The sequence below is a fragment of the Gorilla gorilla genome, chromosome 9 (assembly GCF_029281585.2).
Source record: "Gorilla gorilla gorilla isolate KB3781 chromosome 9, NHGRI_mGorGor1-v2.1_pri, whole genome shotgun sequence".
Taxonomy (NCBI): Eukaryota; Metazoa; Chordata; class Mammalia; order Primates; family Hominidae; genus Gorilla; species Gorilla gorilla.
Genome location: NC_073233.2, coordinates 71,901,587 through 71,925,967, shown reverse-complemented (window position 1 = coordinate 71,925,967; position 24,381 = coordinate 71,901,587). Strand labels below are relative to the sequence as shown.

The following is a 24,381-nucleotide window of genomic DNA, read 5'->3' as shown; positions in this document are numbered from 1 at the left end:
GTACCTGGAGGTGTGTGGGAGTGAAGGAGGCCGCTCTGAGGTACAGGGGAGTCGGGAGAAGGAGGGCCTGGAATGGGCCCAGTGGGAAGGAGGAGACCGAGGGGAATCTAGTGGGGATGCCCAGCTGGGTACCACCCCAGCAGCTTTGAGCAGCTCCCAGGCTCGTCAGAGAAGACATGGTGAGGGGCTTAGCCCTGGAGCAGCGGGGTTCAAATCCTTCTCCCTGACTTACCAGGAGTGCTGGGACCTTCTGCCCCCAGGAACCGCCCCCACCCAGCTTTGGGGCCCACTGCCACAGTGAAGCCCTATGAGGCTGTAGGTTTTACGGGCATTTTTAACTTTATCATCTATGCCTCACAAGGGCCTCAGTTAAATGATCACCCCCCCTACAGATGAGGAAACTGAGGCTCCAGGAGGTGGGGCAGCTGACCCGAGATCACAGCTGGGGGTTTCAGGACCAGGGCTGGCAAAGCATAAGACTGTTGGCTCCTCCCACTGAAGTCTGTGGCCTTAGGCAAGTCATTTCTCTTCTCTGGACCTCAGTTTCCCCATCTGTAAGTGGGACAGGAGGGTGTGTGAGCACATGCAAAGATGATGGTCAAAGATCCATGTGGAGGCCAGGCGTGGTGGCTCACCTGTAATCCCAGCACTTTGGGAGGCTAAGGCAGATGGATCACTTGAAATCAGGAATTTGAGACCAGCCTGGCCAACATGGTGAAACCCCATTTGTACTAAAAATAGCAAAATTAGCCCAGCGTGGTGGCACATGCCTGTAGTCCCAGCTACTCAGGAGGCTGAGGCAGGAGAATCTCTTGAACCCAGGAGGCAGAGGTTGCAGTGAGCTGAGATCGCACTACTGTGCTCCAGCCTGGGCTCCATCTCAAAAAAAAAAAAAAAAAAAAAAAAAAATCCATGTGGAAGCTTGCTGGGGAGGCACTTGGTGCCCATAAATGGGAGCCCTCACCCTCCAGTGAGGCCCCTGCTCCCCTGGCTCCCCAGCCTGGAAAATGTCCAGGAAGTCTCCCACCTTCCACCTGGGTCACCCTACCACGGAGGACAGTGACCTTGGCCTGGGGGGACAGAGCTTGTCAAACAAGCAACTGCTCTCACAGCTTGAGATGCCTTTGAAGTCTCTTATTTTATCTTCAAAATCCAGCACATTTCACATGTTATTCCATCTGCGGGGTGTTTCTAATCTAAAACATGTTTTAAACGACTCACCCTCAAGTCACACGGATACCCACCGCTGGCCTGCAGGAAGTGGGGCATCGATTTCCAAGAACAAACTCCGCTCCCCTAAGCCCCCTGTGGGGCCAGGCCTGCCAGCTGGTCAGATGCTGGGACAGTTGGCAGTCATGGAGCCCCTTGGAGGTGCCAGGCTCTGTGCTGATGGCAGGGATCTGGGCTCGGGGAGGGTGAGGAGGATGCTGGGGACACACTTTGTGGGAGCACCAGGGAGGCTTGCTATCCCCAGGGGAAGTCTGAGAGGCATCCCGGAGGCAGGGGTCACCTGGACACTGCAGTAGCCAGCAGGCCCCTCCTGCCACTACCTGTGCTCCCAGTCCCTTCCCTGTGCGGTTCATCCCTCCTCTGTCTAAACCCCCCAGCAGCTCCCATTTCTCACTAAGGCTCTCAAGGCCCCCCAGGGGCTGCTCCTGCCTGACCCCCCTCACTTCTGTCCTCCTTCCCTGCTCCTCAGCCCCCGAGGTCTCAAGACCTTTGCTCCTCGTCCCCCACCCCTGCCTGGCTGTGCTGCTCACACCAGCTCCAGGGTTCAGCAGGCCCCGCCCACCCCTACAGATCCACTGCCCGCCGCCACCTCACACCGCACCCCCCCCGCCCCCCGCCACTCCCTTGCATTTTCTTCTCGGCCTCTGGCACTCACAGGGATTCTTGTGCAAGTTGATTCTCGTGCTGTCTTTCCTGATGGTCTCCCAGCCAGATGATGCACATGCCAGCAGGGCTGTCCCCATCCATGTCCCAGCGCCTGGCACACGGTGGGGCTGGCTGCACACTTGTCAGAGGACAGAAGGCTGAGATCCGGCTCACAAGGGGAAGGGGAGAATGAAGGCCAGGCCAGGACGCTGGGTGACTTAGGGGAGCAGCCCCCACCCCCCCACTCCTGGCTGGGGCCCCTCCAGGCAGCTGAGGCCAGGGTGAGGCGCAGAGCAGCAAGCAGGGGGAGTGGAGGTGGCCTCCAGGGACATGCAGGTGGGCTGTGCCCGCCTCAAAGTCACCGCTGTGCCTGCTCGCCCAGCCTCTCCCTGGCCCAGGAACCTGCTCAGCGCTTTCCTTGGGTCACTGCGTCTCCTCTGATGTCCCGGCCCCCACACAGCACCCCTCACCGCCCTCAGCAGCCCCCCTCCCTGGGCTGGAGGATTTCGTCCCTGTCAGGGGAACAGCAGAGGCAGCTCCTGCACCTGAGCACCTTCGTGGCTCCGGCCTCCTGCCACTGCCCTTGGAGCAGCCCCTGTCGCCTACACAGCTCCCGGCCCAGGTCCTGCCTCCCAAGGGCCCCAGGGTGGGCTCCCCTGCATGGCCCATGGTAGAGAGCTGAAGCTTGGGAGTCAGGCAGGCAGACCCAGCTTAAATCCAGCTGAGTGACTCTGGGCACCATCTGTAATGTCCACGGGCTCCTTCAGGAACTCATTAGTGGGCACCTGCTGTGAGCCAGGCGCTGTGCTGAGAGCCGGGGAATAACCATGAGGGAGACACCCGAGGGCAGGAGTGGGGGTATCAAGATAAGCACCTGGGGGCCGGGCGCCGTGACTCACGCCTGTAATCCTAGCACTTTGGGAGACCGAGGTGGGTGGATCACCTGAGCTCAGGAGTTCGAGACCAGCCTGGCCAACATGGTGAAACCACGTCTCTAAAAATAAAAAAAAATTAGCCAGGCATGGTGGCTCGCACCTAGACTTTCAGCTACTCAGGAGGCTGAAGTGGGAGAATCACTTGAACCCTGGAGGCAGAGGTTGCAGTGAACCGAGATCGAACCACAGCACTCCAGCCTGAGCGACAGTGAGACTTCATTTCCAAAAAAAAGATAGGCACCTGGGAGGGGATTCTGGAGGCAGTGATAGTGATTCATGGCCCCCCCGGGAGAGCATCACCGGGGGCCAGGAGACCTGAGGAGGTGGCAGATGATGAGGGTCTCCTCCAGGCAGAGGGGCCATGGCAGAGTCTATGAAAAGGGTCTGGGGCTGGAGAGCATGGGGCAAGTTTGAGGACCATATGTACGGCAGAGGGAGAGGAGAAGGGGAGGAGATGGTCGATGGGGCCTGGGGGTCTGCAAGGAGCCAGTCTTTATCCTAAGAGCAAAGGGATTTCTCATTTCTCACTAAGGCTCCCAAGTCCCCCAGGGCTCCCCACTGGGAGGGTTTTCACAGGGCAGCTGGGGCAAAATAGGAGATTTTACCTCCTCTCCAAATGTACATTGTGAGAGGATCACTTTCCGTGGCTCAGCATCCTCATCTGTAAAACAGGTTTGTAAACACATCTTCCAAACAGGGAAAGGATTAAATGAGCTGTGCATGCACCAAGCTTACCCAGCCTGGGCCCAGGCATTCCACCTTGCTGGTCCCTTTCCTCCATAAAACATATCTTAAATTATATTTTATGACTTGGTTAGCATCAAGACAAATGTATTAATATTATATCTGATAACATTGTCTTTGACCTAAAAGTTCATTGTTTTCTTCTGATTTTAAAAGAACTGCAACATCTTTGTGGGCCCCTAAAAGTGTCATGGGCCCTAAGCACATGTCTACTGTGCCCAGCAGGGAGGCTGGCCCTGCCTGGGCCCTAGGAGGCTGGCGCTGCCCTCTCAGTGAGGTGTTGGCTAGTAGGGTGCCCTCCTCATGCACATCCCCGTGCCCCTCCCTCCATGCCTTTCCTTCTTATCCTTCAAGCCTCAGCTCAAATGCCACCTCCTCCGAGAAGCCTTCCCAGTCCGCAGACTTCAGTAGATCCCACACGCCCCCATTCCCCTCGCCACAGCATTTAGCACGCCCGGGGCAGCTCTCAAGCCTGCTCCCAGCTACCCCTCCAGTCAGGACTGGAAGCTTCCAAGGCCCAGGGACTACATACTGTTCTTTTCTCTGTGCCTGCTGCCCAGCACAACCCTGGCACCCAATTGGCACTGAATTCAAATGTTTTGTGTGGAGCATGGAGGAGGGGCCGGGTGCCACCTGTGCCTCGGGCCTCCTGTGACCTGTCGTTTCCAAGCACTCAGGTCTGGCCCTCTCCCTTTCGCTGGACAGCGGCCACCTGCTAGCCTCTAACTAGGCTGGGAGCAGGGGCACAAACTGGGAAGCTACTGCACCTGCCCTCAGGGACAGCAAGTGCTGGGGCAGAGGAGGGCTGGGAGGAGGGGTGTGTGGGAGTCGGAGACTGAGGTTTCCAGGCCCCCAGTCCCCAGGGACCGCCAGCAGTGGACAGAGGACTTGGCAGTGACTGGCATTGAGGGGTGCCACCCCAAGGTCACAAGCGCAGCACCGGGCTCAGAGCCAGTTAATCAAGTCCCAGGGAGCATGGCGCAGGCATGTCCTCGGGCGGGGGGAACCCAATGGGGCCGGGCCACCTCGGCCTGCAGTGGAGGCCTACAGGCGACTCCAAGAGCAGACCGCAGACTAGGGCACTCCACAGCCTCCAGGGTGTACTTGCTGCCGGGAGGCCCCGCCCCCACCCAGAGCCAAAGTGAACTGTGCCCCTCCGAGCTCTCAGGTCCAGGCTTGGGTCCCCCAGTCAGCCCCACATGGCGTTCAAAGACCCCTGTTTGCTGGGAGCAGATCTGGGTCCTTTGGGTGGGGCTGGATCATGAGCCCCAGCTTGGACTCGCAGTCCAGTGCCCATCCCCCACCTCACACGGCCACTGCCTGCCTGAAGCCACCATGCCTTCAGCAAGAAGAGCCCTTTGAGATGGGCATGTTGGGGGTCAAGAAAAGGAGCTGTGACAACCAGTGCTCCTGGGCCCACCTGCATCTCCCCCAGTCTCCGGATACTCTGTGAGCCTCAGTTTCCTCCTCTGGAAACTGGGTTGATGACTTGTTGTGTAAGGACCAGAGCCTCCCAGCAAACTGAGGGGGGTGGTGCAGTAGAGAGGGGACTTAGAGGCTCAAGCCGGTGGCCAGGGACTAGCTGAGGTGAAAAGGGCTGGCCACGGGCCAAGATGTTGGGGTGCACGGAGGCCTGAGGAGCAGGGAGACCTGAGAGGCCCTGCCCTGGGCTGGGCAGGCTGGGTGGCCACACCCAGAAGGCTGTCTGTTGGCGTTGGCTGGCACAGCCGCCCTAGGCTCTTCTCTGCAAGCCTCCAGGCCATTCCCCTGCACAGCCTGGCCCAGCTCTCCGGCCTTGGAGGCAGCTTTATGGGGGAACCATGTGGCTTGGTGTCGAGGCCCAGGGGCCAGAACGGGGGCCCAGGGAAAGGAGGAGCTGAGGAACTGGGTCCCAGCCACCAGGTTGGCCACCTGACCCCCAGAGCCCCCCCCACCGGTGGGACGTCAGGCACAGGGGGCTAGAGAAGGGGGCACAGTAGACTGGCCTCCCGGGGCACCCACTGCGCGTGGGTCAGGCCTGGGACCAGGTCCTCCGTGCATCCGAGTCTGAGCCCCCAGCACTGGGCCGCAGCCACTCTCTCCAGCCTGTGGCAAATCCCATCTCCTGGCCTGGCCTCCCCCAGCTCCACCCAGCAAAGTCTTCCCTCTGCCCCCAGCTCACCCCCTCCTCAGGCTCTGGCCGGGTTGGCGTCAGGTCAGTTCACCCCACTCACCTTGCCGGGTGCAGTGCAGGCCACACACAGTGGAGTTTGGGGGCGCCAGGTGGGCAGGGGAATGGCATCACCTTCCCACAGGGGACCGCAGAACGGCAGGTCAGCAACCCTTCCCTACCACCCCTTCGAGGCACACTGCCAACCTATTTGGCACGGTGCCCTCTTTGAGCAGGAGCCAGCTCATTTGTGGCCGGTGTTAATTAAGAGAGAGAGGTGATGGGGGGAGGTGGGGGGGGGGCCGAAGAGGGCAGCTGCTGACCGCTGCCAGGACTGCCCAGGCCGAGGGGCCTGGAGCTGGACCGAGACCTGAGATGCCCCCTCCTCCCTCACTGGCTCTGGGGTGGCACTGCCCAGATGCCCAGCCCTCGCCTCTGCAGCTGGACCTGCTGGGGTGGGGAGTGGGTGGAGGCTGCATCTGGGGCTTGCGGGGTGCTCTGCCTGGTTTCGAGAAGGCAAGCCCCACCCCTGGCCAGGGAAAGGCAGTCCCTCTGACCGACCCTCAGACAGTGTCCCTGGGGTCAGCTGGCTTCGTGGCTTGGCTTTGGAGTCAGACAGACTCTTCCAATTCTGCTGCAGCCACCCCATGACTGAAGCTCCCTAAGCCTCAGTCTCCTTCTCTGTAAAATGGGAACCATCGCACCTCCCTTGTGGCTTTGTTATGATAATAAATGGGCCCATCTGTGCCCAGCACCCCGTCTACACCCAGCAAATAGTCTTGGTCAGCAGAAATGTACATTCATGCCCAGGCGCGGTGGTTCACACCTGTAATCCCAGCACTTTGGGAGGCCATGGCGGGCGGATCACTTGAGGTCAGGAGTTCAAGACCAGCTTGATCAACATGGTGAAAACCTGTCTCTACCAAAAATACAAAAAATTAGCCGGGTGTGGTGGCGCATGCCTGTAGTCCCAGCTACTCAGGAGGCTGAGGCAGGAGAATCACCTGAACCTGGGAGGTGGAGGTTGCAGCGAGCCGAGATGGTGCCACTGCACTCCAGCCTGGGCCACAGAGCCAGACTCCATCTCAAAAAGAAAGAAAGAAAGAAAGAAAGAAATGTGCATTTGTGGGCACAGGCCCCACCCAGAGTCACTGGGGGGCCCGCCCCTCTGCAGCCTGCCCGGGCCAGCCTGGGCACCCCATTGTGGTCCGTGTCCTGCTCTCCCTCCGGCTCCAGCTCCGGCTTCAGCTCATGCTCCCACTGCCTCGCTGGCACCACTCAGCTCACCTCCCCCTCACTTCCCGCGGCCCCCACCCCTGCTTTGGGAGCGCCCAGCCGCTCCTCGCCTCTCCATCTTAATTAGCTGCTTGTATTAATCTCACAAGTAACATGGCAACTTGCAGCCCTGGGTTTTTGGGCTGTGGAATTAATTATTCCCCAAGCGAAGAGCTGTCAGCTCTGGGAGACCAGCCACTTGGAGCCGCCCGACACCACTTAGCAGCATCCATGCCGTCCTCACGGCATCTTGGGCCTGCAGCCTGGCTGCCCAGCTCAGCTCTGTGTCCCCTCATCCTTTCTACAGAAAGGGCTGCAATGGGCTGGGCAGATGGGATGGGTAGCAAAGCTGTGTGCAGAGCTGAAGGCCCTGTCTGGGAGCCAGGACTCCTCGGCAGAGGGGCGGGCGCAGCTGGCCTCCCACCTGGGCAGCATCTGGGCCTGGGCGGCACCTGCCTGGCCTCACCCGCTGCTTTCCCTGATGAGCTCTGGCAGTTACCACGGATGCAGGCTGCGGATGGGGGCTGGAGCCCAGGCTGGGGGCAGTGCTGGCATGCACAGCTCTGGCATTCCTACAGAGAGGGGCTGCCAGCCTCACTTTGCCCCCGTGTCAGCTGCATGGTGGCGGGGGGCAGCCGATCGGACAGACTGAGACAGACAGGGCTGTGCGCAGGAAGGTGGCAGCCACAAAGCCGTCAGTCCAGCTCTGCCTGACAACACTACCCCTAGTCCAAGGAGGGGGCGGGGACCCAGGTCTTCCTGCAGCGGGGCTCAGAGTTGAGGACCCCTCTCCATTGGCCTTCACACCAGCTGGTGAGGTGGGGCTATTCTCCCACATGGGGAAAATGAGGCACGAAGCCACATGGCCCCAGTCACCCCGCTGTTGATCTGGTTTTGGCTCCAGTGGCAGTGCTCCAGGCCCCCTACCCGGCTCGCCTTGTCCCTCTCGCAGTTGGGCGCCCCCGCCCCTGCCCCCTTCTGCGCCCCCTCAGCACTGCTCCGTGTTCTCAGTCCTCCAGCTCTGGCCCTGGGCAACGCTTAGCCCGGTTGCAAAGGTGCAGTTTGCTTCCTAGTGGCTTCAAGGCTATGCCCTGCCGGAAGCTGTGAGCCCTGGGGAAGGGGACCTGTCCTTTCCTCCCCACATCTCTGCACCAGGCCTGGCGCCGACCAGCCTCAGGAGATACTGTGGGCGAAACAGTGAAGGAATGAAAGGGCCGTGGCGGGGGCCATCTGCCTCTCTGGACCCCACCATGCGTCTGCGTCCGGGTGAGCAGGCAGGCCCTGATAGCTCTCCTGTGTCCCCAGCCCTACCACCCTACAAACCCCAGGACCATGAGGAACCTCCTCCCTCTTCACCATCGTCTACTACCGCCCCGGAGGACTGGGAAGACCCTGTGCCCAAGTCTGAAGACCTAGCTGGCAGCCCACTCCCATCATGACGTCACCCTCGCCTCAAGGCTGATACTCACACCGCAGCCCCTTCCCCACTGATCTGCCTTTGTCTCTCTCTCTTGCAGCCAACAGCTCCCTGCTCGGAGGCGGTGGCGGTGAGTGGACCTTCTGTCTTGGTGGGCGTGGGGTGTGGCATCTCCCCTGCTGGGTCTGCTCCTCCCCTGCCCCTCGCCCTCGGTGCCCATCTCACTGCCATCCACCTTCCCCGCTGTCCTCACAGGGTGCCTCCCTTCCCCAGAGCTGGAGACCTGGATGGCAGGCCTGGCACCCTCACCACCAGGCAACCTGGGCCAGCTCCCCACCCCTCTGAATGCAGGCCTCCTGCTCTGTAACTGGGCAGGGGCCACAAGTGTGGTGGAAAAAACCCAGCCCTGACCTTGATCTCCCTGTGACCTTTGGCAGCTCTGTCCCTTTTGGCCTCAGTTTCCCCACCTGTGAGGGCAAAATTATCATCTCTGCCCTGCCCTTGGACCTCGGGCTCTGCAGCCAGGACAGGTCTCGCAAAGTCAGGGAGAGAGCTGCCAGCTCTCAGCCCTGGGATGTCTCTGTGTCTGCCATTGTTAACGACCACCACGGAGCAGGGGTTCTGGCAGGGCCAGGCAGGCAGGAGGTCGGAGGTCAGGGTGGACCTGGCCACAAGGGATACAAGCCAGGTCACAGGTACCAAGCGGGCGTGTCCCTGTACCCCCAGCACCTGCCTCCATGGCCAGCCCACCTAGGGCAGACCACACCAGCCCCTCAGCCCAGTCCCGCAGCCCCCCAGCTGGCCGGGCTGCCCGCTGTCTGCACAGGCAGCAGGATGATTGGTGAGCTAGGGGCCAGGGGTTAATGCGCCGTCGGATAAATCCTGGGGGCCGTGTTTACGGCAGCGGTGGCGGGGCCCAGGCCAGGTTTTAAAAGGGGGAAAAATAAAAGGGGCATGAAGGTCAGGAATAAATAAGAGCAGCATTAAGAGCTGTCGGTGACCAGCCAGGATGCAGAATGGGGGTCTGTTTGTGGCTGAGATGTTTTCCCTCCTCCCCATTCTCCTCTAGCTGTCCCCATGGAGGTCACAGCTCCCCAGAGGCCTCACAGAATGAGGGGCTTTGCCGGGGACTGTGGTCCAGAAAACAGGCCACCTAGGACCCTCTTCTGAAGCCTGTCCTTTTGGAGGACACTTTGCAGACCTGACACCTGCATGTCCCACCCACAGCACCCTGCCCTTCCTCCGTTCATTGATCACCCCTGTGTGCCAGGCCCCGAGCTGGGTGCCAGGACAGGTACTGCCGGGCACAGATGGGCCTGGTCCCTGTCCCCTGAGCTTCCAGTGCAGATGAGAGCACCACCAAGACACAGGGTGATCTGTGGTGTGGGTGTGGGGGTAGGAGTGGCACCACAGGAGCTTGATGAGGAGTGCCTGTCCCTGCTTGGGCATCAGGAAGGCTTCTAGAAGGAGGTGGTGCCTCCTCTGCAATCCGAGGGATGCGTAGGCGTGAGCCCAGTAAAGAGTGCTGGGAAGGGTGTCCCGGGCAGAGGGAACAGCACAGGCAAAGGCCTGGAAGTGGAGGAGAGGGAGGCTCTGACACAGGAATGACTGGAGCCCAGCCAAGAGGTGGGGAGATGGGAGATGGCCCAGGATCCCAGACAGCCTGTGAGGAGCGAGATCTTTAGCCATTCAGTTCAGGAAGATAAAGGATCACAAAGGGGGTGGGCCTTTCTGTCCCACATCAGCTCATCGAGTCTCCCCTGCCCACCACCCTGCCAGGGTTCTTGTCTCACTCAGGGCCTAGGCCAAGTTCCTTAGCATGGCCCGTTAGGTCCCCAGCCACCTCTCACAGTCACCTCCGCACTGCCACCCTCTCCACTTTGCTCCGGCCACCCTGGCCTCCCTGGACAGGCCCCGCCCACTCCTGCCTCCGGGCCTTTGCCCTGGCAGTTCCTTCTGCCTGCAATGCCCTTGCTCCAGTTGTCCACGCGGCTGCTCCGTTCACTCCGACAGGCCTTGACTTGAATACCGTCTCTCAGGGGGGTCCACCCTGGCCCCTAGCTGAAATTGCAGCTGCCTCCCCTGCCCCATGCTGGCACTCCCCCGGCCCCCACCCTGCTGTGGTTTTAATTTTTCTGAGCACCTGTCTCCTTCTAATGTGCTGTATAATTTACTTACATATTGTGTTCCTTGTCTTCTACCCCCTGAAAATGAAAGACTGTATCTGGGGCTGGCACTTATAATAAGTGCTCAGTAAATGTTTGTAATCCCAGCCTATAATCCTAGCACTTTGGGAGGCCAAGGCAGGAGGATTGCTTGAGCCCAGGAATTTGAGACCAGCCTGGGGAACATAGTAAGACCCCATCTCTACAAAAAAAAATCAACCAACCATGCTAGCATGTGTGCCTGTAGTCATAGCTTGGGAGGCTGAGGTAGGAGGATCACTTGAGCCCGGGCGGTTAAGGCTGCAGTGAGCCATGATTGCGCCACTGCACTCCAGCCAGGGTGACAGAGTTAGACCCTGTCTCAAAAAACAAGGAACAAGGGGCCGGGCATGGTGGCTCATGCCTGTAATCCCAGCACTTTGGAAGGCCAAGGCAGGTGGATTACCTCAGGTCAAGAGTTCGAGACCAGCCTGGCCAACATGGTGAAACCCTGTCTCTACTAAAAATATAAAAATTAAGGCCAGGAGCGGTGGCTCACACCTGTAATTCCAGTTCTTTGGGAGGCTGAGGTGGGCAGATCACGAGGTCAGGAGTTCAAGACAAGCCTAGCCAACATGGTGAAGCCCCGTCTCTACTAAAAATACAAAAATTAGCTGGGCATGGTGGTACACACCTGTAATCCCAGCTACTCAGGAGGCTGAGGCAGGAGAATTGCTTGAACCCCATAGGCAGGGGCTGCAGTGAGCCAAGATCACACCACTGCACTCCAGCTTGGGTAACACAGCGAGACCCTGTCTCAAAAAAAAAAAAAAAGTTTATTGAATGAATGAACTACAGGTAAAGGTGGAGATGACCCTACACATTAAGCAACGGACTTACCCAAGGGCAGCAGGTGGAAACCAAAGATGTTTTGGCAAATCCAGGAGTGGCTCACAGATGGCCTGTGACCTCACTCTAGGAAGTGGAGGGGCCCTGCGCTGGCTACTCAGAGGCATGGCGGAGGTCTCTCTGGTTCTCCTTCCAGCATTTAGGGGTGAGGAGCGGCTGGCACAGGCCTCTCACACAACCTGACTGATGCAGAGATGGACGGGGCGGGTGCCCCTGGAGGAAGTGGGCCCGGAGTCCAACCTTTTAACATGGGCTGAGATTTATGGAGCCGCCGCCAGCGCTTGCTGGGACTGTCACTCTGCTAATGTGATTGGAACACAGTGGAGGTGGCGGGGAGGGGGCTGTGGTAGGGACGATGCTGGGGCTGGAATGGAGCCCAGCCTGGTCCCCGGAGGTGCTCTGCCCTCCCCTATACCCCTGCTCCTCCCACCATCCTTTGAGTTCATCCAGTCCTAATCGCCTACCTGCCCAAGTTAGACCCCATCTGACTCTGCCCAGACACACCCATCTTCCCGTGGGGTCCCTGGACATCCCTCCTACAGGAGTTCAGGCCTCTACCCACGCCCCTCCCATGACCAGCCACCCATTGTTCGAACAAGCACAAGGGCCATCCTGCCTGCCCTGGCCACTCTGCCCAGAACCCTGATGCACTGCCCTGCTCCATGTCTTCATCCCGCAGCCCTGATTCCCTGCTTGCGTTTTGTGTTTGTTCTTCATTGCCTGCCTCCCCACCGGAATGGACTCTCCCTGAGAGCAGGGTTATGGGAGATTCTGAGCTCCTAGAAGAGCTTCCTGCTTTGAAGTAAATAATTAACATCTGTGGTGCAGTGAGTGGCACCCTCTGTGTGCCCTGGGAGCCAGGGACACAGCTCTCAGTCTGGCACCCACATCGCATCCCCTCACCCTGGGGACTGCCAGTCTGCTAGTCCCTCAATGGAGAGGGGCAGCAGGCAACACCCTGGCCAACACCCCAATCAGCATCCCAGCCAACAGCCCAACCAACGTGCCAGCCAACACCCCAACCAACATGCCAGTCAACACCCCAGCCAACACGCCAGCCAACACCCCAACCAACATGCCAGCCAACACCCCAACCAACATGCCAGCCAACACCCCAAACAATACACCAGCAAACACCCCAACCAACACTCCAGCCAACATGCAAGCCAACACCCCAACCAATACCCCAACCAACATGCCAGCCAACATCCCAAACACCCCAACCAACTCGTGCCAACCAATATGCCAGCCAACACCCCAACCAACATGCCAACCAACACCCTAACCAACACCCCAACACCCCAACCAACATGCCAACCAACACCCCAACCAACACGCCAGCCAACACCCCAACCAACACCCCAACTAACACACCAGCCAGCACCCCAACTAACACCCCAAACAACACTCCAACCAACACCCCAGCCAACACCTCAAGCAACATGCCAGCCAACACCCCAACACCCCAATCAACATTCCAGCCAACATCCCAACCAACACCCCAACCAACACATGCCAACCAACATGCCAGCCAACGCCCCAACCAACACGCCAACCAACACACCAGCCAACATCCCAACCAACACCCCAACCAACATGCCAGCCAACACCCCAACCAACGTGCCAGCCAACACCCCAGCCAACACCCCAACCAACATGCCAGCCAACACCCCAACTAACACCCCAACCAACACTCCAACCAACACCCCAGCCAACACCCCAACCAACATGCCAGCCAGCACCCCAACCAACACCCCAACATGTCAGCCAACATCTCAACCAACACTCCAGCCAACACCCCAGTCAACACCCCAGCCAACATCCCAGCCAACACTCCAACCAACACTCCAACCAACACCCCAAACAACACCCCAAACAACATACCAGCCAACACTCCAACCAACACCCCAACATGCCAGCCAACACCCCAACCAACACCCCAGCTAACACTCTGGGCAACACCCCAACCAATATGCCAACCAACACCCCAGCCAACACACCAACCAACACCCCAGGCAACACCTTAACCAACACCCCAGCCAACCCCCCAACCAACACCCCAGCCAACCCCCCAGCCAACCCCCCAACCAACACCCTGGGCAACACTCCAACCAACACCCCAGCCAACACCCCAACCAACATCCCAGCCAACACCCCAACCAACACCCCAGCCAACACCCCAACCAATACCCCAGGCAACAACCCAACCAACATCCCAGCCAACACCCTGGCCAACACCCTGGTGTGGGTAGTGGCGTGGAGTTCCTGCCAGGAGGGGCCGGCGCAACTGGGGCTCAGAAGATGGGGCTGGGACTGGCCTGCAGGGCTTTGGGGCCCAAGCCCACTGTTTTTACAGCAAATGTGCGGTGATTTAGAGCAGAACAGGGCTGCAGTCTCAGGGGAGCAGAGAAGGGAGTCTCCCGGGCACCCCCAATGCAGTGAGAGCCCCCAGGGGCTGCTGGGGCTAAAGGGACTTAACCTGGAGGGCACAGGACTCCTGTGCCTGCCTCACTCTGGGCCTGGACCCCCACCCACCACACCCTGGGGCCGAACTAGATGGTGCTGGCAATGCAGTGAGTCCTGGGGAAGTCCCCCTACTCCCCTACTACCCGTTCTTCCCTGGGGCTCTCTCTCAGTTGAGGGAGCTATGCCAAATGCTGGGACTCAGGGCTTGGCTCTGCCTTCAGGGAGACCCAGTTTGGTAGGAGGCTTCCCAGCAGAGGGAGCATTTGACTTGGGTCCCGAAGGCTAAATAGGAGTTCTGCAGATGGAGCAGGATGGACGGGCCCCTCAGGGGGAGGGCCTGTGTCTGCTTCAGGAAGGCTTGATGGGCTTGGGGCAGCCACCAGCCTTCCCGACAGACCCTTTGGCCTGGTGTCTGCCAGGCCCCCTCCTCTCTCCCACCTCCCTCCTGGAAAGCTTTTACTGGCTCAATAAAAACATTTTTTAAAACACTCTCCTATTGTATGGTAAGAAGGGAGGCAGGTCCTAAATCAGGATGGGAATCGACAGAGCCCTGACGCGTGTCTCTCCTGTTTATTAGGACTGAAATGTTTACTCGGAGATAAGGAGCCGGCTTTCTCGGGGAGATTTGTGCGCTCTTTTTCAATTACCCCTCGTCTTTCTCCGCCACTTTTGCACTAAAGGGATAATAAATGTATCGGAGCGTTTCAATTATTCATCTAAATCATGACTGCGCCTGCCACGGCCAAGCTTTAGTGACAGATTAATTCAGGGCCGCCTTCCTCTGGCTGCGTGGCCGCCATCTCTACTCCCGCCTGGCCAGCGCCCCAAAGGGTCAGCTCCTGGCGTGGGTGGGAGGGAGTCAGGCAGGTCCCCGGCAGGCAGGCAGGAGAGGATGGAACCCCATCCCCAACCTCCCCACATTCTGTCCGGGGCCTTCCTGAGGTCAGCGACCCCACTCAAACTGCAGGAGCCGAGCCTGCCTGTGTGGGTGCAGCTGCCCCTGCCCCCATGCCGTTGGCCCTGAGCACCTCTGCACCCTGTGCTGGCAGGGCAAGCCCGTGTGTGTGTCTCCTACACCGCCCAAGAGAAGCTAGGGTGGCTGGGCTTCCCTCACTGTCTTCCCCTAGCACCGGGCCTTTGCACATGCTGCTCCCTGGCCCGAGCGCTCCTCTGCCCTCCTGTCGCAACCCTCCCGCCTAGTTTCGCCTTCCCATGTCAGGGCAGCCCCTCCAACACCCCCTCCACTGCTGCGTTTAGTGAAGGCCTGCCATGTGGACAACACTCCCTGTCCTGCGCCCGCACCCTAACCCTGGGCGCCTATGTGTGCGTGGGACCTCCCGCCTCTCCCCAGGCCCCACCGCAGACTCCCTCACCTGCTCAGAAGCCGCCACCCAGGGCCGGTCCCTCCTCACACACATGCTGGGACCCTGGGGGCCAGCCGAGCGCTCTCCCCCACAACCCTGCCTCTCTTCCTCAGGTCTTTCTCTTGCCACCTCCCTCTCTCCCTCATTTTCTCCATTTCTCCCTCCACGCTTTGCCTCTCTCTGGCTCCCTCTCCCTTCTCCTGTCGTTCTTTCTCTCTGGCTCTGGCTGGTTCTCTGTTCGTAGACCCGCAGGCCCGGGAGGATTCGCCCAGGCCTCTAAGTATTCAGCGCTCGACTCCTGCCCGGCTCGCAAGCGCTTTGCGCCCTGCTCTGGCGCTATCTCCCATCGCCCGGCCGCTGCTAATCCGTGATTGCTTCCCGCGGCCGCTAGGAAAAGGCTCAGCTCCGGCCGCTCCGATTAGCCGTGGCCTTGCTCTGCGAGCAGATAAACGTGACCTCCGTGGCCTGTGGCCAGCCTCGGCCCTCTGGAGGCGGGGCTGTGTGCGGCCCTCCCCTCCCCAGCAGGGCTGAGCTCAGAAGCAGCAGGCAGCCGGAAGGGCTCGGCAGTCCCCGCACCTGTCCCTATGCCAGTCTGGTGGGTGTTGTGTGTGCAGGGTGGGCGTGCCGGGACCCTCTGGCGTGGGGCTGTCTGGCAAAGGGCGGGGGGGGGAGGGGGCTGTGCTTCAGCATAGAAGGGAAGGGCGTGCCAGGAAGAGGGAACAGAAGAGGGTCCAGAGACCGAACCAGAACACGTCCCTTCACTGCTGGAAACTTCCCACCGCGCTCGAATCAATTCCCAATTGCTCGACTCCTCGCACCTCCCAGGAGGTCTTGTAGAGGCAGCGCTCCCTCCCAGCCTCACCTGCCGGCCTTTTCCCGCCACAGGGCTCTGCCCTTCCTGAGCTCTCCGCCCGGACTCTCATCCCGGACTCTCCTCCCCATCTCCTTCCAAAGCCAGTTCTTTCTCATTACTCAGGGCTCTGCTCCAATGCCACCTCCTCGGAGGGGCCACCTCATCCTCTGAACAGCGCCCACCCCTCCCTCCTTCCTCGGGTCCAGCTCCATTTTCCCCTTCTCCTTTTTCACCACGCCCACAACTTAGAGCTGCGTGTCCCGTCCCTAGAACTGCGGCCACAGGACTCCTGGCCCTTGCATAGGGCTGGCACGTGGCACGCCGCCCCGCAGCCCTTGTAAGCATTTTTTGAATGGTAGAGTTTGGAACCAGTAGGAGGGGCGCGGGAGGCAGTGAATTCATCTAAGAGGGAGGCTGCAGGGAGCCCCAGAGAGTCCAGGAAAGCTTTGTTGGAGTTGAGGATTTTATTCCATGTACTCTTGGGAGCCACGGGAGGTTTTATGACAGGGGGCGCGTGCCCTTCCCCAAGGAAAGGCCCCCAGGCCTTCCTGCCACCCCTGCCTGACCCCAGTTGATGATGATGGTGCCAACGGCAGCCAGGCATTCTCAGTACTTACGACATGGCCACCAGCACCCTTTGAACCTCTCCCTGAAGAATCTCATACACCCTCACCCAGCCCTATGGGAGGCATCATTAGCGTCTCCATTTTGCAGGTGGAGAAACTGAGGCACTAAGTCCCTGGAGCTGAACCTCACTTCCCGCCCCACCCCACAGCTGGCCCCTGTGTAAGAGGGAGGCTGGGACTTGGGCCCCTGTCCCGTGGCCACAACTTTGACCAGGCAGGGCTGTGGAGCTCCTGCTCTGTCCCCAGCAGGCATGATACCACCAAGCCCCGGCATGCAGCTGCCACAGGGATTTTTAATAACGGGAGTGATTTTTGCATGATGAATGAGGCACTGCCGTTGTGTACATAATGAAGCCCTAATGTTTTCAAATCCCCATTTAAGGAGCTGATCTCACCCCGTAATGAATTTCAGATCTCATCACAGAACTGTCGTCCATCCATCTTCTCCCCGGGGCACCCACCCGCCTGGGCACTGAGAGGGTGGGGCCTGGTGAGGATGGGCTCTGCACCCCGCTGGGCTGAGCTCAAGCCTAGCACAGAGCCGGGGCTGGCTAGAGTTTGTTGATTGAATGGCCAACCAGGAGGGTGTGAGCAGAAGCAAAGATGGTTCCGGCAATGGGATATCGCTCAGGTCTTGGCCTAGGAGTTAAATAGAAGCCAGAGGTGGAGAATGAGGAGTGGGCTGGGAGAGAAGAGAGCGCAAGACCCTTGCGTAGGTCACTTATCCGGGCTTTGTGGCTAAACCTTCCTTCTGCAGGGTTAGAAGCCTGGGGCAGCAAGTCAGATGTCTGCCCTTGACGCAGTTGGTACCCTCTCAGAGACTCAGTTTCCCCCATTTCCCCGGGAGCCTGGCCCCTTTCTGCCTTGGCATCTGGTATTTCTGTAGCCCTCCTCCAGAGAGGGAAACCAGCATGGGCTGCACCGAGGCTCGGCTGCCAATGCCCTCCAGGCTGTGCCCAGCCCGTCCAGGCAGGAGTGGTCCCTGGAGCCCAGACCCCTGGTCCTTCCTGGGCTGGAGGGGAGACACACCCCTCCCTCAACCCCCAGCTCACACCTCTGCCTCCCCAAGGCCCTCTGTCTCCAGCCCTCCTGCCTGCCTTCTCAGAGGCATCTCCACCCTGGCAGTGCAGCCAGTCCCTGGGGTACAAGGCCCCCAAAAGCATGACAGGGCAAAGGAATCCCCTGCCTGTGAAGTCCATGGCTGAGCCTCAGCCTCCCATCTGTAAAAAGGGGATCCTCCCAGACAGCCCCCAAAAGCTCATTTCAGAGGCGTGAGGTTGAGCCAGAGAGGTATGAGACTCGGCACCTGAGAGGCAGGGCCAGACGCTGCAGTCACAGGACAGCAGGATGGACACCCAGCCAGCCCAGGCCCCACTCACCCCCACAACCTTGCCCAGGCCCCCCTTCCTATTCACCTCCCTGCTCTTGGGGCCCACAGGAGTCCAGGAAGGTGGGGGGCAGGGGCAAGAGCTGCCCAGGCAAGGCCTTACACTTTGCTGTGTGGCTCGGGGAAAGTGGTTTTGCCTCTCTGAGCCTATCACTACTTCTGTACGATGAGGGTTAATAATGTGGGTCTTGGCCGGGCGCGGTGGCTCACGCCTATAATCCCAGCACTTTGGGAGGCCGAGGCGGGTGGATCACAAGGTCAGGAGTTCAAGACCAGCCTGGCCAACATGGCAAAACCCCACCTCTACTAAAAATACAAAAACTAGCCAGGCATCATGGCACATGTCTGTAATCCCAGCTACTCAGGAGGCTGAGGCAGGAGAATTGCTTAAACCCGGGAGGCGGAGGTTGCAGTGAGCTGAGATCACGCCATTGCACTCCAGCCTGAGCAACGAGCAAAATACTGTCTCAAAAACTAACTAACTAACTAAATAATAATGTGGATCTTAGTTTCTACTCAGGAGGCTGAGGCAAGAGAATTGCTTGAACCCGGGAGGCGGAGGTTGCCGTGAGCTGAGATCATGCCATTGCACTCCAGCCTGGGCAACGAGCAAAAAACTGTCTCAATAAATAAATAAATCAATAAATCAATAAAGTGGATCTTAGTTTCTGCTCCTCCTCTCACTGTGGGGCCTTGGACAGGTTGCTTAATCCCCCTGGCCCTCAGTCTCCCATCCCCCTTGACACCTCCCAGCATATCTCAGTGCTCCCCACCACTCTTTTTTCTTTTTTTTTGAGATGGGGGTCTCACTATGTTGTCCAGGCTGGTCTCAAACTCCTGAGCTCAAGTGACCCTCCCACCTCAGCCTCCCAAAGTGCTGAGATTACAGGCATGAGTCACCCCTCCCAGCCCCCACCAGTCTCTGGAGGCCAGAGCTCTGAGACTCAGAGAGGTTAAGTGACTTGCCCCAAACCACCAGCAATCTCATGACCAGGAATTCTGGGAAGAGAAATCCCAAAGAGGGCACACCGTGGGCCAGCCCCACGGGATGGTAGGGGGAATGGGGGAGCAGAGAGAGACCAGGAGCAGGTCCAGGCCTGCGGGTTGGGGTGCCCTGCCCTTGGCAGGGGCACAGCTGCCCTCCTGGTCCCCTGGGCCACAGGCCTCCTCATGTTCCTGTAAATAATTAATTAGCCCCTGCCTGCTTGTTTGTTTAGCATGAAGAATGCTCCCCCACTGAGATGCATTTATTGCTGAATAAATTTAAATATCTAATCTTCCCTTCATGAATATTACAGCACCCTAAATAGCGGCCAACTCATCCTAAGCGCCTTGGTGGATGGCCCCACCAGAGCCTGCCTGCCTTCCGCCTCTGCTGGCTCTGAGGACTGCCCACTCCTGGTGCCCTCCACTGCCCCAGGAATGCCCAGGGCCACGGGCAGTCACTCAGCCCAGCCCTCCTTCCTTCCTCAACATCCTTCCATGGGAGGCGCACAGATTCTGGGCTGAATGCTGGCTGTGGAGGCTGGAAGGCAGGGCTTTACCACAGCAAAGCAGGGAGATGCCTAAGATGGGGCGGAGGGCCAAGGGCCGCTCAGAGGCCAGGGCTTGGGGCAGAAAGAGGTTCCTTCGGGCTCAGGCGAGGGCAGGCAGAGCCCCAGTGGCATTTGAGGAGCGGCCTGAGGAACGTGAGCCCACGAAGGAGACGGGAAGTCCCGCTGGATGGAGGGAGCCGTCAGCGCTGGGGGCAGCCAAACCGTCCAGAAAGACAGTGGCCTCAGAACACTGTGCAACAAGAGGCCACCAGGGCAGCCCCCCTGCTGGAAGGGGACGTGCTGATGTGGGGAGACACTGCCTCCCCAAGAGCGTGGACAGGGGGCCATTCAAACCAGTCAGCCAGAGTGGTTCAGGGTGAGGCCCTTTAGTGGTCCCAGAGGAAGCAGAGCCACCGAGGTTGGGAGCCCAACCTTCCAGCCGTGTGGGCAAGTTTTGCTCTCTGTGCCTCAGTTTCTTCTTCTATAAACAGGAAAAATAATAAGACAGTGGCTGTAAATCACCACGCAGGTGCTTACCCAACAAGAAGGCTGACAAAGGCCATGGGGGGTGTCATACCAGCTACTTAGGAGGCTTAGGCAGGACAACATAGCAAGACCCTGTCTCAAAAAAAACAGGCTCACATCTGTAATCCCAGCACTTTGGGAGGCTGAGATGGGTGGATCACTTGAGGTCAGGAGTTCAAGACCAGCCTGGGCAACATGGTGAAACCCCGTCTCTACTAAAAATACAAAAAATTAGCTGGGCATAGTGGTGCGCCCCTGTAAGCTCAGCTACTTGGGAGGCTGAGGCATAAGAATCACTTGAACCCAGGAGGCAGAGGTTGCAGTGAGCCAAGATTGCACCACTGCACTCCAGCCTGGATGATACAGTGAGACAGAGGTCTGATATGAAGGAGCCATATCAGGGGGAGCTTAACGGTAGAGGAGGGAGGAGGGAAGAAGGGGCTGCAGGGAGGAGGCAGAGGGGCCTTAGGGGGCCATCTTCTGGCCACAGGTGGAGGAAGGCTTCATCTTTGACCTGATGGAGAAACATCTCAGGGGGGTCCCGCCACCCAAGTGGGCTCTGTCTCCCCAGGAAAGACCCCAGGTTTTCTGCTGACTTGGGGTGAGGGTTGAGCTGGAGCCTGGAGGTTTGTTTTGGGGGCTGAGGGCCCTGGAGAGGAGACTAAGGGTTGGTCAGCTCCTGTGAACTGGGAATGCCCCACCTCCACCAGGTAGCCCCAGGGATCAGGGCTGCTGGTCTTTTCCAGCTGCCTTGGGGTGGGGTGGGAAGAGGGAAGAGGGAAGGAAGGGCATCTCCCCTGAATGGGACCCCAGGAAGCTTGAGTCTCTAGGACCTAGCTTAGCCCCAGGTAAGAGCCAGGACAGGGCCTGGAGGGCAGAGCTAAGGGGGCTCTGGGAGTGTGTGTGGGAGGGGTCCTTTGGGCCTATGGCTAAGGAGAGCAGGGTGGGGGGAGTTCCCCTCTGCACACTCAGGGGAGAGAGCGAGAAGGCTGGTGTGTGGACAGGGAGGGACACGCAGGCAAGAGGGGCCAGGCTGCACTCTAGCTTGTTGGGGTAGCAGTGGGCTGACAGTGACCTGTCCCTCATCTCTGCTTTAGGGGAGCCCCTCCCTGGGGCCCCTGCAGAGCCATCACCTGGCCCAGGCCCTGTTCTGGAACTGCTGGGGGTGAGGAGGGGGCATCTGGCCTGAGCCCTCTGCCAGCATTGATTCCAGCTCCCTCCACTTCCCTTGCGCCCCCAGGTCAGCCCCAAAGGCCTGGCTGCAGGCCCGTCCACTTCCGCAGGAAACATGAAATTCCTGAAACACTGAGCTCCACTTCCCCGCACGGGCCCCCACAGCTGGCCGAGGTCGCCTGCAGGGCGGTGAGCCCCCAGAGACTTCGAGCAGCCGAGTGCCAGGTGCTCGACCCGGGAGGCTCCTAGGAGAGCCAGCTCAGACAGATCCCTGGGCTCACCCCCACACACTGTGAACACCCTGTGTGCACCCACCTCCCATCACACTGATGTACACATACCCGAACATGCCCACACTGTCACACTGTTGTTAATAACAGGATACACTCATGACCTCCATTTGCCAAGCACTGCCTTAAGCACATTACAAAGTTAGTTAACTCAATCCTTCCAACAGCCCAATGAGCTCTGAGGTGGGTGCTATTATCCCATTTTCCAGATGGAGCAACTGAGACCCAGAGAGGTTAAATGATATGTGAGGGGTCACACATCTGTGGCTGGCAGAGCCAGGATTTGAACTCACGTTGCCCAGCTCCACAGCCCAGCCACGGCACCCCATTCGGAACACTCACTTCCCAGCACTGGGAGCTCCAGCCTGGACGCCCGCTCTGGGCCCTGCCTTCTTGCTCCATCTCAGCCTCGCCCTGGGCTACAGCTGCCTTTCTCCCTGCAGAGGAGAGGAGCAGGTGGAAGGGATCCAGGCCTGAGCCGTTCTCAGGGTTCCCCTAACCTCTCTGCCCACCCATCCCTGGGACGCTCTAGGAAATTGCCTGGTGCCAGCTCTGAGTAAAGTTGCAGAATGAGGTTTAATTGTGCCCCCAGGGCACGAGAGAAAACAGCAAAAGAAAGGGGTGTGAGCCAGCTGGCATCCCTGGAACTGTGCCGAGACTGAGGTGATGAAGGAGAAGGTGGCCTTGGTTTGTCCATCTGTAAAATGGGGAATGATGGTCCTCTCTTGATGCCTGCCTGTGAGCCCCAGGCAGCTGGTGCCTGAGGAGCTCCTGGCGTGGGCGATCAGAGCTGCCAAAGATGGGCCCTGTCCTCCCGGCCAGCACGCGGCGTTTTCCTCTGTGGGAGGGTCGCTGTCCCGGTATTCCAGATAAGAGAGTGGACGCCAGAGAGGGGAAGGGGCAGGATCTCACAGCCGATGAGGGGTGAGCCCGGGCTGGACCCAGGCCTGCCTGAGGCCGCGCCTCTCCTGCGCGGTGCCCTGGCGAGGTTGGGCTGCTGGAGCGTTTCCTCCATGCCTCCCGCTGCGCCCCGGTTGTTTATCTGCGCCCGGGTCCTCAGGGTCGCTCGCGAGGCCCTGCAGCCGCCCTCGCATAAACAAGCCCATGCGGGGCCGTAATTAAGCCGGATGCGCTAACGAGGCGGTTCATTAACCAGCTGGGGTTTGCGCGCCAGGAGACTCGGGCCCGGGCGTCGGGCTCACCTCCCCGCGCGGCTGGAAGACCCAGGCTCCAGCTACAGATCTGATCACCCTGTAACAAGGTGGCCTCGGTTTCCTCATCCGCAAAATGGGTCCTAGGGTTTGCCGCCGCCCCGTGATGGGGCGCCGCCTGGGGAGGTGGGCCTTGGGATCGTACCGACGCTGAGGCCCGGGCGGAGGCAGCGACTGGTCGCGGGCCCTGCAGCGCGCCCGGGACAGGGCTAGGGAGGGGCGTCGGGGAGGAAGGTGAAGCTTCCCTGTCACCCCGGCTCGGGCGGCGGTTCCTGTCCCGGCGGCCCCAGCCTCCCTGAGCCGCCCTGCCTGGGCCCTGGCGGCGCGGCCTGGAAGGGACAGAGTGGGCCGGGTGCGCCCCCTGCCGGCCTCCTTGCGTCACTTCCCGCCAGGCCCAGGGCCGTCCTGCTCTGCGCCTCGGTTTCCCCAGATGTGAAACATTCCGGGCGGGGGTGGGGGCAGCGGCCGGAGGCCACGGGGTTGGGGCGCGGCTCCGCATGGGTCCTCGCACCGCCGAGGGGCTTCTCGGGACTGAGGGTGCTCACCCCGGGGCCGCAGCCTTGCCAGGCCAGCTCAGTCGCGCCCGCCCTTCCCGCAGTGGACGGCTGCATTCATCGGGCCGCCGGCCCCCTGCTTACCGACGAGTGCCGGACCCTGCAGAGCTGTGAGACTGGCAAGGCCAAGATCACCGGCGGCTATCGGCTCCCGGCCAAGTGTGAGTCCCCGACGCGCCCCCAGCTGTGGGGCGCAGACAGGGCGCCCGTGTGTCACTGGGACATCAGGGGTGCGGCCCCCACAGGAGTGCTGGGGAACTCCTCAGGGGGCCCTTCTTAACCTTAAGGGCCAAGACCCGGCCCCCACCCCGCACCCCCCGGGAAGCAGATGGGGGAGACCGTGCGTGGAGGCTGAGCATGGAGCTAGGGGGCAACGCCTTCGCGCCCACACTCGCGCTCGGGTCTCAGCCGGGCCCATACGGATGTGGGGAGGGGGCGCGGGGCTCAGTGCGCGTGCGGATTCAGGCTCGAGGGGGCCCACAGGGGTGGGGGCCTTCGCGGAGGAGGCTCAGCGCTTGGGGGGAAAGGTGTTTCCTGCCCCCTTCTGCCCAGGCCGGCAGGAGGAAGCGAGGGAGCTGAGGACCGCGTAGACCCCCGCCGGTCTGACCCCGTTGCCCCCCGTAGACGTCATCCACACAGTGGGGCCCATCGCCTACGGGGAGCCCAGCGCCAGCCAGGCTGCCGAGCTCCGCAGCTGCTACCTGAGCAGTCTGGACCTGCTGCTGGAGCACCGGCTCCGCTCGGTGGTGAGGGACGGCCCGCGGGGGAGGGCGGGAGGCGGGGCGCAGTGACAATGTTCCAACCCCCTCTCACCCCTCCCCGCCCAGGCGTTCCCCTGCATCTCCACCGGCGTGTTTGGTGAGTCTGGAAGAAAGGCAAGGACCAGGAGTGGGAGGTGGACCCAGACCCTGGGAGGGGCCGGGGCGGACAGGGGAGTGGGCGGGGCCAG

General features: G+C 60.1%; 1 protein-coding gene across 4 annotated transcripts in view; it reads left to right on the top strand.

Annotated features, from left to right (window-relative positions):
* Positions 1 to 24,381, top strand: part of MACROD1 (mono-ADP ribosylhydrolase 1) — a 169,102-nt gene that overhangs the window by 143,831 nt on the left and 890 nt on the right. For 3 of the 4 annotated variants that reach the window (XM_019036734.3, XM_004051419.4, XM_055354374.2), the window contains exons 4-7: positions 8,496 to 8,525; positions 23,477 to 23,593; positions 24,057 to 24,178; positions 24,260 to 24,290. In XM_019036734.3, the coding sequence (XP_018892279.1) occupies positions 8,496 to 8,525; positions 23,477 to 23,593; positions 24,057 to 24,178; positions 24,260 to 24,290 (300 nt within the window). The remainder of the gene's footprint in view (positions 1 to 8,495; positions 8,526 to 23,476; positions 23,594 to 24,056; positions 24,179 to 24,259; positions 24,291 to 24,381) is intronic. The other variant, XM_055354372.2, reaches the window with a different exon arrangement.